Genomic DNA, 12967 nt, shown 5'->3' on the forward strand with positions numbered 1-12967 from the left:
CAGCTTTCTATCTCATAAATAGAATCGATCGTGTAAATGGACATAAAGACACAACCAAGTGCGTAGAGGAAAAGCTTACATACAATGATGGGTGAAACTAATAAATACTCCCTCCGTCTCAAATTATAGGGCACTTTTAAAGGAATTTTTCCGTCTCAAAATATAAAACACTTTGGATAGATTTATATTTCATTAAATGCATCAATTTCAATATTACCTTTTTTCTCTCTATAATTAATTTACATCCCTTTTCTTTTCAATGTATTAAATGATGAATATTTTAAAAAATTTATATTTTTATTTTGAAAAGATAAAATTATTAAGTGTATTTAATAAGGTTTATTAATATATGAGATTCTGTCTAAAAATATTTTATAATTTGGGACGGAGGGAGTAATATATAATGGATCAAGACGTAGAAGAGAGAAACTCACAGATGCATTGATTGCAACGAGGGTGATGAGTGAAAGGAGAAAAAGAAGAGCAGAGATTGCAACTTTGAGAGGCATTTGTTTAGCTTCTCAAGGTACGTAACGTACTGATGAAACAACCTATGTTCCTATAATGCCTTTGTATGGAGCTGAGTTGAAGCACATGGAAACTAAGGCCATGTTTGGTAAATAACAATGAGGGCTTAAGTTTGGGACTGGTATTGGGAAAGGCCCAATTTAATGTGTTTGGTATAAGGTATTGAGTTTCACTGGTAGCCTGCTCGCCACTATATCCTCTACAATTTCTTCAGGAAGATTGGCGCTCAGCATTTTCGTCTCCTCTGAACTTGCCTGAACTTGTTAGCTTTTTCTTAAGCGTGCTCTTCTTCCTCAGGTCGAATTCACTCACCGAAAGACCGACAAAGAAGAAGAAGGTGTGTTTTATAGAAGATAGGCATACAGGCGTGTACGACAGAAGAGAGAAATGTACCATGATTGGGGGTTTTGTGGCGAGAGACTCGCAGTGTTACGTGGAGACGCAAATTTATACCAAACCGAATGAGAAGAGGAAGAATCGAATCCTTCTTTTTCATGTAAGATACTCCTTTGGTGCTATTTATAGAGTAGTTGAGAAAAAAAATTTAATTCTATTTATAAGGCACTTGTTAATTTTCAATGATCCTCTTTGTATTTTTATCATTATTAAATGTTTTGAATAAAAAAATAAAAATAAAATTTAAGAACATTTATTAGGAGTAAAAGTAAAAAATTGTTAAATTTTAAGATAAAATTAATGAGGTTTAAGGTTTTGCTTGGTTTTGATGAAACATGCTAAAAGTGACTTATAAATAACACCAGAGAGAGTAATAGATAACTCACTTTTATTTTTCCAAGATAAAAGAAAAGATTCAGTATCTTCATTTTTTTTAAGATACTAAATAAATAACTTCATTTTAGTTTATTTTTTTTTCCATGAATCATACGACACTGGATAATCCTTGAATAATCCTTTTGTCAGAAATTGATTATTAAATTAGATAAAGATTGAATTAATTTCAATGTCAATCAATATGAATGTATACAGGTAATTTACTTGTTAATATTCATTATTCATTTTATTTCATTATTATTCTTGATGTCTGAACAACCTTAATATCTTTTTTAATGGGTCAAAGGTCGTTTTTGTTGGCAAACTTTTTCTTTAAGGTCTATCTATATCCTAAACTTGATAATGGACTATTACTATTCTTGAATGTTCAAAATGAGCTATATTGTCACTCCATAGTTAATGTGTCATAACGTTGGTTTTTAGTAGACTAGGTTCCATAATTTTTTTAAATATTTTTTATAATAAAATATTGAGTTAAGGGTTATTTTTACTTTTAAATTTAGGGTGAAAAGTTTAATCATAGATCTTAAGAAAAGTTTATGAGTAAAAGTAACCCTTAATTTAATATTTTACCATACAAAAATAATAAAAAATGGTGAGACACATTCATTAGAAGTGAATGTTATGAAGCAGCACATTTCAAACCTTCTGGGTTCAAAGACCCTAAATAAAATAATATATATGATATAAATTTAGATTTTAAGAATTTCTATGAGTGTGGTTAATTTTAAAAATAAAAATAAAAGAATAGAATGCGCGGGCATGGATATAGTGCAAAACTTGGGATGGTTATGGGTCCTGCTGTGGATAAGAATTTTCTTTTCTTTCTTTCTTTTTCCTTGGAAGGACCGGGGAACAAGGCACACCAACACGTGTCAAGGAAGTATTGCTGCCATTGCTCATTGTGGCAACATGCGAAATTAATCATTGAAAAGAGAAAGTGAATGAAGCCCGTGATAGCATGAATATCGATTTGATTTGTCATGGGAAATGAACCAAATCAATAATAAAAACGTTCACTGTGAATATATATTGATTTAATGGATATATAAGATATGATAAAAGTTAATACTCTTTAACTAATTAGCCTATGTTTTGATAGACGGGACTATAATCGTTTAAACATGAAATCTTGAGATTCAAGCTTACATGAATATAAAAAATAAAAAAATAAAAAAATAAAAAGACTAATCTTAATTAGATTTGATAATATTTGAATGAGTTGGATATGACTCATAGACACATAAAAGGTTAATATTCTTTTCATTAATTATTATAATGTATTTTTAATTAACTCACATAACTAACTCTCTTAATGAAAAATGATTCAAATTATTGGAGGCAGTGTAATTTTTTTGTTAGGAGTATTTTCATAAAAAACAAATTAATTACTCTTAATATTCAACAAAATACCTTTTGAATTAAATGATAAAACATCATGAATCAAGTGATCATATGAATATATTGATTTGATTTGTCAAAGTTTCTTTCAGTTGACATCTCTGGGATTTATCGTTGTCTACCTTTTTCTTCGATTCAATTTTCTTCCCTTTATTTTTTCTTCTAATTATTGTCCTCAGATATTATTTCTTTATTTTCGGTGATCTCTCAAATCTATTTTAAAATTGTGGTTTTTGAGAAGAGAAATGGAAAACATGGAAAAAAAGAAAAGAAAAGAAAGAGAAACAAGTAGAGTTTAGCCATTGCTGAGATAAAAAATAAACTTATATAAAGCTCAAATAGAATTCACCTTCTTGGACATCTTTTGGACTCTATTATACTTTTGTTGTCTTCATATGTGTATTCACTTTGACTTCCTTAACGTATATGTTGAGTTTGGATTCCCTTTCTTTGGAAAAAAAAAAAAAGCCCAATATTTGAAGTCTATTATGAGTTTTATTAACTAAAGTGGAGATGGTTCATATGAAGATAATTGAGAGAGGTTATATTCACAGTGGAAGTGCAACCATTTGAGAGGGTGGAAGAGAAAAGGTTGTTTTCGCATATTCTCGAGCATTCTTAACAAATTTGTGTTTATGGATTCTTTAACTTTGGATCCTGCTGAATTTTTGTCAACTAATTTGGATCTAGTTTATCATTTTTAATGTTGGATTTTTGATTCGTTGTCTTATGTGAAAGCTATTCCATTTGTGTTATAGGCCACATATTGAGTATTTTTCATCCTTTTCAATCATTCTTTTTTGTAAGTTTATTGTTTTGATGCTTTTTGGTTGTCTATGCATTTGGTTGAGAATCTCTTATACCTATTTTGATGATAATAAATCTATTTTTTCATTGGTCTAGTTGACTCATGATTTTTGCCTTTGCATGTCTCATTTGTTAATCATGTTCTTCCAAGTTCTTAACACAAATGTTTAGGTTAAAATGTGATTTTTGGCCCATGCCCAACTATTTGGGTTTAAAAGAGTAATTTTGACCTAAAAGCTTATCTAAAACTTTTCAAAAAGAGATGGTTAAGGGGAAGTTTTGGTCAAGGACACATCGCTTTGCAAATGACAAAAAGTGGAGGAAGTGATAGAAAAAATTGTAATTAGTAATCTAAAAAAATGAAGTATGGAGTCATGAAAAAATTATTACTTTATGCTTGTAAAAAGGAAGCCACCACACACATATAAAGCATCTTTTTAATTTTTTAACTTTACAGCTTTACACATAAACTCTACAATAAAAACCTTAACCTTATGTCATCTTTTACTTCACCCAACGTAACTCCTTTTATCCATTGGTAGATTTGATACTGTGTCCTTAGCACACCATGCTTGAAGTTCTCCAATAACCAGTAGGTTCTAATTCTTAACAGAACAACTGTAACATCACACCAATGCTTTTCCTTTTAGTTTTTTATTTTTTATTTCTTGTAATTTCTTTTTTATATACAAGGCTTGCATATTTTTCTATCTTTATTTCTCCATTCTATTTACTTTTAGGAACATGTGTTGAAAAAATTGTGGTACAAAATCTCAGGAATTCACTGTTTGATTTTAGAAGTTAAGAACATCAAAACACGCTCACGCACAAAACACTATAAACAATAAGTTATCATATTATCCCTTGTTTGTTATCATCTTTGATGTGTAATTCCAGAATTATCTTATTGAAAATTCTAAGAGATGCAAATGTTCATTCTTAAAAAAAAAAAAATCTTCCTCTACATTAAATCACTTTATTTAAATTTAGGGGTAAAAAGGAAAGATAATTTAATTTTATGATAAAAGTGATTTATATATAAGATCAAATAAAACATATTTATAGTTCAATTTGATTCTTTCAATTTGGGTTTCATGTACACTTTCATTTTCTATTAATATATAAATTGACTTTCATGTAAAAAACAACTAACTAATAATTAAGTGAATGGGAATAAAATCTGAAAAATAGAAGGCGAGTGTGCTTTATTTTTTTGTTAAAACCTCTAAATCCCAATTTACAAAACGGAGTTTTTAAGAAGCACATGCGCTGGAGGTCTGGAAAACGACATTTTCCCAACACTTACTTTCCCTTTTATGTAACCTCAATTCCTAAGGTATCCTGTAAGACTATTTTTGCTCAATTGAGTTTTCTCAAATATGTAGTTTTTGGTAATACCATTTATTTTCTAAAATGATTTCCCAAGCATACACTTTTTTTGTCCCTTTGTACTGGTACCTGGAAGGCTGGAATTATATGCTTCTTCCATTTGCTGACCCCACACACACACACACACGAGATTTAGAACAAATTTAATTCGTACTTTTTTTGGCCAATTAAGAAATTGAATTAAACTTGGAGATGTTATGTTTAAATTTTTTTAGCATTTTTTTCTTACAAAACAAGTGTGCTTTTTTTTTAATATAAATATTAAGTTAAATTAATCAATTTTAGAATATGATAAAATAGGCTTTGGGATATATGTGTTCAGAACTTTTTAAGCCACTGTATAATAGGCAATTTAACAACTCGTTGATAAACGGTGGATGGAAAATTGGGAATCAATGTTTTTTTTTTGGTTGGGTCAAATGGGAATCAATGTTATAACAACTAATCATGCTTATACCAAAAAAATTTAATCTAATTGATCAAAATTTGACATATAACTTATAAGGTTGTGGACTCAAATTTCATTCCTTATGTGAGAACTTTATTATTTAGTAATTTATACTTATATCTGTATGTGCTTGTTGAACATGAAAACATGCTCTGATTTTAGTGAGTTTTTGATATTCTACTTACCTAAACTTTTTTATAAAAAAAAAATCAAGTTGATTGGTAAAAAACCCTTTTCTTTTGTGTCTAACTTGACTTTGGGCTTCGAACACCTTTAAACATTCTAGCCCATCGATGTAACTTGCATAAACTTGGTCGAAGTCCAATATGTACACGCGCACACACAGATATGGAAGGGTTTGCTTGTTAATTCACAAACCCTTGTACATATAAAATGGACACTAATGACGTGGAACAAACCTTCATATGTACACGCGCGCGCGCGCACATGAACATTTAAAATATATTATACATCTGCCTTTTCACATAACTCAAGTTCTATTCTAATAATATTGTGCAAATGCAAATTGTGAGTCCATGTCTCAAAGGAAGCACCAAAATGGAGGACTCAACAAGATTTGAAGCTCAAAAATTGAAATCCGAATGAAATTGACAAGTTGTTAGCACTGTTACTGAAGGATTTTGGTATCGAAATGGTGTGATTGCATTGGACTCTAATCTTTTCCGTTGGGCTTATAATCCTACCTGAGTAGCTTTAAATCTGTCGTCTCCTACAAGTATTTGAAGGTTCTAATTCTAACAACTCTCTTTGTCTCTCCTTTCACTCTACATAAAACAAGTACCTCTTAAGAAATCTTTATTATAAATTTTATCGTTTGCTCAATTAGATGACTTGGATAGAAGTTGAATGAGTTTAGAGCAACTATTTATAATTTAATATGTTATTTGAATAGTTGACTGATATTGCTGAATAACACAGAAAAAATGACAGATATTGCTAGATTTGAAAACATTTGAACTGTTACTCATACTAAATTGGCTAGCATTGGATTCGATTTATCTGTTGGTGTTAGATCAAGCTAATGAATCAGTTCACAGATGGAAAGGACTCCGAGATTTTTCTTTTTAAAAAACACTGAGTTTTTTTGGTAACAATTTACCAAAAGTCACATTGTTGATGATATAATAGGTAATTAGTTCTTGGCTTCATACATCCCTAATCTAATTTCAAAGATGACACGTTGTAAGAGGCTTATTTCAACTCATAAATCATCGTATTTTTTATTAATTTGGGGGTAATTTTTCTGGAGAGTACTTTAGCAAAAGAAGAAATTTAATTTCAAAATAAGATTTGGGAATCAAATATGAAAATGTATTCTCATTGATTTCTGAGGATTATATCAGAGAAAAGAGTGAAAATACAGAATTATTACAGGAGTCTCCTTGATAAGTGGGGGTGCTTCTTCAATTGCTTTCCGAGCAGCCTCACATTCTTTAAGGACTTTGGCATTTGCTTCTTCTACTTGCATTTGCATCGCATGCAATACATCCTTTTAACTTGGCAATTTCTTGTGCCTTTTCCTCTTCCAACTCAGCCTATAAAAAGAAGAAAACAAAATTATTATGAAATGAGATTTGCAGCATTCATGTCACCAATCAAGAAAGCAATTTGATAAATATAAAACATGATAATTACTCTCAAACGCTTTTCAATTTGTAAACGCCATGTAAGTCCCTCAACACGCTTTTCTAGTTTGTTCTTCGCTCTTGAAGAGCCCCTGTTTCTCTTGCAGCCTAAATGAAGTTGGACAAATTATTAGATCCTGAAGTCAATTCTCATGCAACACAAACAGCATTAAAATAAATTATCATTTTAACCATTTTAAGTTTTCTGAGTTCCCTCCTAGCAACCCTTTTCCTCCAGCCACATTGAATAACAACTGCAGCTTTCTGCAGTCTTCTATAATAAGAATGTGCAATATGTTGACGCACGCGAGCCTGCGACATTTTTTTCACAAAAGATATTAATATGAGATGGCAAAATTATACAGAAGTAAGACATATACAAACACACACGGGGAAAATAAATCAGGGTTCATGTCTTCTCAACCAAGTCTACAAATGATAAGGATGATAGATAGACGAGCACCTGTACAATAATTGCAGCCTTTGTTTGCTTTCTAAATCTAAATTCATCACGAGCCTTCATTGCCCTTAAACCTGTCTGTAGTGTGATTGCAGATGATCGTGCTGTTAGGGAACATTTCCTTGCAATGTATCCTCTGAAATTCTTCCCTATCTTCACAGCTGCTGCTTCACTCCGCAACTGCTCATACAGCTTCCAAGCCAATATGCCTGTTCATTATCGAATTGAACCAAAAGAACAGCACATTAAGAAAGCAGTTTATGTAGATCAACCCATATGGATAAAAAAACCTATTGTACCAGGAATATTTAAGCATTTCACCGCAACATAAATTTTAGAATGGTATGAACACATTACGGACGATGAAATATAGGTTTAATGACCACAGAAACAAGACAAGTGCTATTTGTCAGCAATAACACTGATTTATCATGCATTCTTTTAGCTCGAAAGTTTGAGAATTCATGAGTTCAAATAATTTTCATAGTTGCTCCACGTGAGCTTTGCAGAAACACCAGTGGATCTTTCTACAAGGTCCTAGTCTCACTTCAGCTCTACTAGTTTTCAAGTCCCGGCCCCTACATCATGGAGGAGCAAACTTTTGAGAATCTAGAGCTATCACAATTGCTACAGCTGGAACTTCCTCTAACAACTAATCTTGGGCCAACAAAAACCTCAATCACAACCCATCATCAAGCAACCAAAACATAGAAATTAACAGTTTTTTATTTGTGGGTACTGGCCATGGCCACAAGTCCAGTACCATCCTAATTTTAGTCCAATGGAACACAATTGCATGTTTTCTGTAATATTGCTTTTTGACCATAAAATTTTGACCCTTTTGCAAGAGAAGTAAGGATTGACTCAAGCACTAAGTCATTGAGGCACCAATACCATGTTAAAGATCATTTCATCATGACAGCTTAAGTTGTCAAGAGAACAAGACAAGTTCTACTAATGTCTCAAACAGCTATACAAGACTAAAGCTAGCTTTCAAAATTCTAGTAACAGTAATGCCGCCATATTTTCTTCATTCAAACAGCATGCTTCATCTGTGACATACTACACTTGCAAGAAGTAAAAACCAGAGGACATTTTATGACTTACCCCAAGAAACATGCATATTAAATGATATGAACACACAGCTATAACGCCAAGCAGTAAGACTCCCAAAATTCTAAACTGGATTTCCTAATAGATCAAATATGAACACTTGAATCAAAAATTGATGACATCTTCGAAGTTCTATTTATTAAGCTTTGGATGGCACAAAAACTAAGGAGATTTACAATCGTCTGTTGGTACCTGAATATGAAAAACAGACCAGTAGAAAAAGTTGCATCAAACTCACAAAGACAATACATATTGGCTAAAGGTTCAAACTTTCCCAAACAATGAAGCAATGAAAATTGAAGGCAGCCTTTAAGACAAAAATCTGGATACCTTGCAAGTTAGATTGCAAGTAAATTGCAGCTTGCCGCAATTCAATGAACTCCTTGCGTGCAATATAGGTGCGTATTTGTCTTTGGATAGTTCTTTCTGCATTTCCAAGCACCACGGCTCTTCTTGCATCCAGGTCAGCCATCTGACCAGCTCTTAGGAAAATCTGTCTTACCTACCTGTCGAAGCATCATAAACAGTGAGAATGGAACTAACAGAGTGCATTAGCTTAGACTTCCACATGATATGGTAAAATAACTCCAAGCAAAGCAACCTTTAAGACCAAAACAAACAAACATATAAATAGATCCAGAAGTTCCTACATGCAGTAACCAACATCAAGAACTACTGGAATTTATATACGTATGTATGCATGCATGTTGGAGAAATTATAAATACACAACTTTAAAAAGTCGATAAAGCATATTTTCTATGGCAAAAAAATTGTGGTTCATTTTATTACTTTTTTTCCTTTTTTTGAATTTTTATCCCTAAGGTAAGCCTGCATGACAAAGTAAAAGATTAATTCAAAGTTTTCTGTTTTTTTTCTTTTTGGTTGACGTGTCATGGCACTGTGGCTGCGTGACGTTCAAAGTTTTCGATTAGTCCCAAAATTTTCCAAGTACTCACATATGCATCAGTATCACAACTTGCACTCTTCTAATCAGAAAATTAATTTTGGCTGCACATGCTTAGCAGCAGACTGACGCCGTCCCCAATACATCAGTTAAAAAACAATTCACAGATTGTTATGTGTTGGAATCTCATGATTAGAGCTCATCATGATCAGATTTTTCATTCTCTGATTGTCCCTTGTTTATCACATGGGACTTTAGCATCGTAAGTCAACTTGTTTCTTTCCTTTTTCATTTCTATGCATCATGTGATCTCTATTACCTTTTTTTTTTTTTTAAGATTTTCCGCTTGATTTATGAGAGTGGGTGGCTGATTCATAGTCAGCTATCTCCTTAATATGAACAATTCCTAAAACTACTGAATTCAAAAATTCCACATTATGCAGAGTATCATCTATTTAGCCAAATAGCAGTGCTTGGCTTATTCTCAACCTTCAATTTCAAGTCTTGTCCCTCCCATGCGCAACTGTAAACATATCAAGCTACAAGAAGCAGTTAAATCATCTGGTAGACTTTCAAACCATTTTATCTAGGATAATTTGGCATGCGACTTTATCATCATAGCTGAAAAGGAACAAGTAGAAACAGTTAACTAACATAGAGATGAAAAGCAGGAGTGAGAATTAAACTAAAGGCAAAGCAGTACATTGGATGCTCTAGAAATCAGAGACATACCAGACAATTACGTTTTTCCCGGAATAAAAAAGCAATTAACCAAGCTAAAGACAAAAACAGCCCATAAAAAATGAGACTTACTTTCCATCCAAAACTTCGGGGGCTAGAACACCAAATCAGTTAAGAAACTCATAAAAGGTCTGTCTAGGAGGATATCCACCACAGCTGATTCTAATTGCCGCAAGCACACCTGCAGTAACAGTAATGTGATAACCAATCAACAAGGATAGATAGATGTCAAATATATTGTAACTTTGCATGCTTGGGTATCAAAGCTGAAGAAGAGAAAAAAACATGGTGATATACTCACACCACAGCGCAATTGTTGGATAATGTTGACACTTTCAAAAATAGCAGGCTTCAGGACATTGTTTGGTTTCACACTGATATAGTGAGGATCTGTTGAACTTAAGGTCTCCATCAAAGATTGAAGCTGTAACTGCATATTTTAGAAACACAAGTCATTCACTTATTGAAGAATAAAATGGCCCAGATACATCAGTTGATAAAGAGATGACTGAGACTGTATCATTAAGGGCCAGAGTTGCAAATAAATACCATGCAAGACTACCAAGCAACGCCATGTCAAAGAGGAAGATCAAACTAAAAGTTGAGCAAAAGGTTGAAGCACTTGTGAAATCAAATGATGATATCAGTGACTATTATGACATGTTCTGGTGGTTTCGCCAGCCTTGTATTTCAAGGGTGTCTAGGTTCCCATGGCTTCTCAGCATACGCATATACAACAGTTATCACCATTTAACAAGTAATTGAATAAGAGCTACCTCGATTATGTACTGTCCAAAATAACTTCTGCAATCAGCAAGAAAAGCCCTACCCCAGTGCCACATAGGCAATTACTCAGCACGTCCTACTTCTATGATCGTTCATGTATTCATATACTTCATTCCAGGGAAGAAAAGTACATAGCTAGAAGAAAGAAGCATAGAAGACAGCCATTAAATCCCAAGATAATGGAAATAAAATGCATGAAAATAAAGTAACTGAATAAGAAGCAAAATATGCAGAAATTAAAAACTGAACAGAGTCAAAATAAATTCAGGAATATCTCAATATAATACTACCAACGGTGACTAGAGATAGAACGACCCTTTTTAATGTTACGATGCATGTTAGTTTCAACGTACTAATGTCTATGGCCTATTTAAAATTATTTTTATTTATTGTTCTAAGAACTAATGTTTTATAAAACATATTTTGAGAATAAAAAAATAATAAAAATAAATATTTTTTTCATTCTCCCTTATTCTTCAAAATAATAATCCCAGAACACTTAAAAGATATTTCCCTTTTTTTATTATCCAGAATAACATTTTATTTTATTTTATTTTTTTGTTTTCTAAGCCATTTTTTGAAAACATAATACTAAACAGTATAAAACCATTCAGAACATGTTGCCAAACAGACCCTATATTTTTATTTTATTTTTTTCATTCTTCATCCTAAGCGAGTATAGAGTGTTCAGCTTTCAGAAAAGTAAGAAGACAGATACCTAAAGCATAAGCAAGTATGGAAAACCAACCTTAAAAACTGGCTTGTGAGGGGCAAGAACCATGCGACTTAAGTACCAGAAAAACTACTTGTGGCTATTTCAGAGTGCGATTCCAACTATATCTCTATACATTTCAAAAGGAGACAAAGGGATTATAATACCTTGAAACGCGATCCAATTGATGAGAACTTGGATGATTTTGATGACTCCTCTTGAGAAGGTGGGAATAGACCAGCCACAAATGAGCATCTTGAGGCTGTCTGTAGAGCCTGATGTTCTGCAACCACATAATCCTTGTTTTTGTCGAGAAACATATCAGCCTGTTAAAGTACCTGGGCAAGAAAATTAGATGTAACTGAGTTCCACACCCAGACCCAAAGAATTGGGTTCCACTTCTTTGAATTTCATATCTGGCCATTTTACCCCATCACCTTCTCTCCTAAAACAACCAAAGGATGAAGACAAAGAAGAAGGACCATGTTCGGCAGCACACTCTAGATTGATGGAGATGGTCCAGGACCATGTTTGACGGCACGCTCCTAAAACGGCCAACAAATTTGATTTTTATCTTTGATTCCATGATTTTCTTGTTCTTCAATAGTGGTTCAGTGTGGTTCTCTCATGGATCCAGATCTAGTTCCTCATCTTCTCTCTCCATAGGTCCACAAATTATTTAAATTTTGCTTCAATCTTTCGTTTTTCTTCCGGATGGTGATCACAACAAGGAAGGGGTTTGTTTTTGCTGCGAGGATTCATAAGGTTCCCAGCGAGGAAGGGGATATGCAAACCACTTCAGTCTTTTTTTTTTTTTTATTTCTTTTTTTTTCCCCTTGAAATCTAGTTCATGTGATCCCTGAATTAAAGTGAAAGTTTCATCTTCATTGGGTTTGTTGGGTGTTGAGTATCTTACACTTGGCTTCTCTCTCCTAACTTTTATCTTTATTTCCTTTTCGTTAACTAAAATAAAATTTAAATTATTTAAATTATGAAAATTAAATTTAGATGATCCGCATTGAACATTTTTATTTTTTATTAATATTTATATTTTAACTTATTAAAATAAAAATAAAAATTTTAATAAATTTATTTTATTACTTTAGATAGTATAAATTTAATATGTTGAATTCAATTTAATTTTGAATTTATTTATAATTTTTATAAATTGATTATCCAGATTTACTCTAAAAAGTTCAGATTTATATTAATTTTTTATAATTTTTATAAATTTTTATT

The 12967-nt window shown here is 32.2% G+C and overlaps 2 protein-coding genes across 4 annotated transcripts; both read right to left on the bottom strand.

Annotated features, from left to right (window-relative positions):
• Positions 1 to 6675: 6675 nt before the first annotated feature.
• Positions 6676 to 10412, bottom strand: LOC129319911 (myosin-17-like). Of its 2 annotated transcripts, XM_054965020.1 has the most exons (7): positions 10303 to 10412; positions 9979 to 10110; positions 8915 to 9090; positions 7475 to 7680; positions 7204 to 7323; positions 7022 to 7119; positions 6676 to 6921 (listed from the first exon to the last, which is right to left on the bottom strand). In XM_054965020.1, the coding sequence occupies exons 3-6, from the start codon at positions 9054 to 9056 to the stop codon at positions 7075 to 7077; spliced, it is 513 nt and encodes a 170-aa protein (XP_054820995.1). In that variant the 5' UTR covers positions 9057 to 9090; positions 9979 to 10110; positions 10303 to 10412; the 3' UTR covers positions 6676 to 6921; positions 7022 to 7074. The 2 variants fall into 2 exon arrangements, with proteins under 2 accessions (XP_054820995.1, XP_054820996.1); XM_054965021.1 differs by lacking the exon at positions 9979 to 10110 and having other exon boundaries at positions 10303 to 10407.
• On the bottom strand, positions 10303 to 12577 carry LOC129319913 (myosin-11-like). Of its 2 annotated transcripts, none has more exons than XM_054965022.1 (3): positions 11896 to 12577; positions 10531 to 10660; positions 10303 to 10411 (listed from the first exon to the last, which is right to left on the bottom strand). In XM_054965022.1, exons 1-3 carry the CDS (start codon positions 12046 to 12048, stop codon positions 10338 to 10340), a joined length of 357 nt encoding a protein of 118 aa, XP_054820997.1. In that variant the 5' UTR covers positions 12049 to 12577; the 3' UTR covers positions 10303 to 10337. The 2 variants fall into 2 exon arrangements, 1 of the variants encoding a protein (XP_054820997.1); XR_008595553.1 differs by lacking the exon at positions 10303 to 10411 and adding an exon at positions 11007 to 11151.
• Positions 12578 to 12967: the final 390 nt, after the last annotated feature.

The sequence above is a fragment of the Prosopis cineraria genome, unplaced genomic scaffold (assembly GCF_029017545.1).
Source record: "Prosopis cineraria cultivar Desert tree isolate PC_DT_omini unplaced genomic scaffold, ASM2901754v1 PC9, whole genome shotgun sequence".
NCBI lineage: Eukaryota > Viridiplantae > Streptophyta > Magnoliopsida > Fabales > Fabaceae > Prosopis > Prosopis cineraria.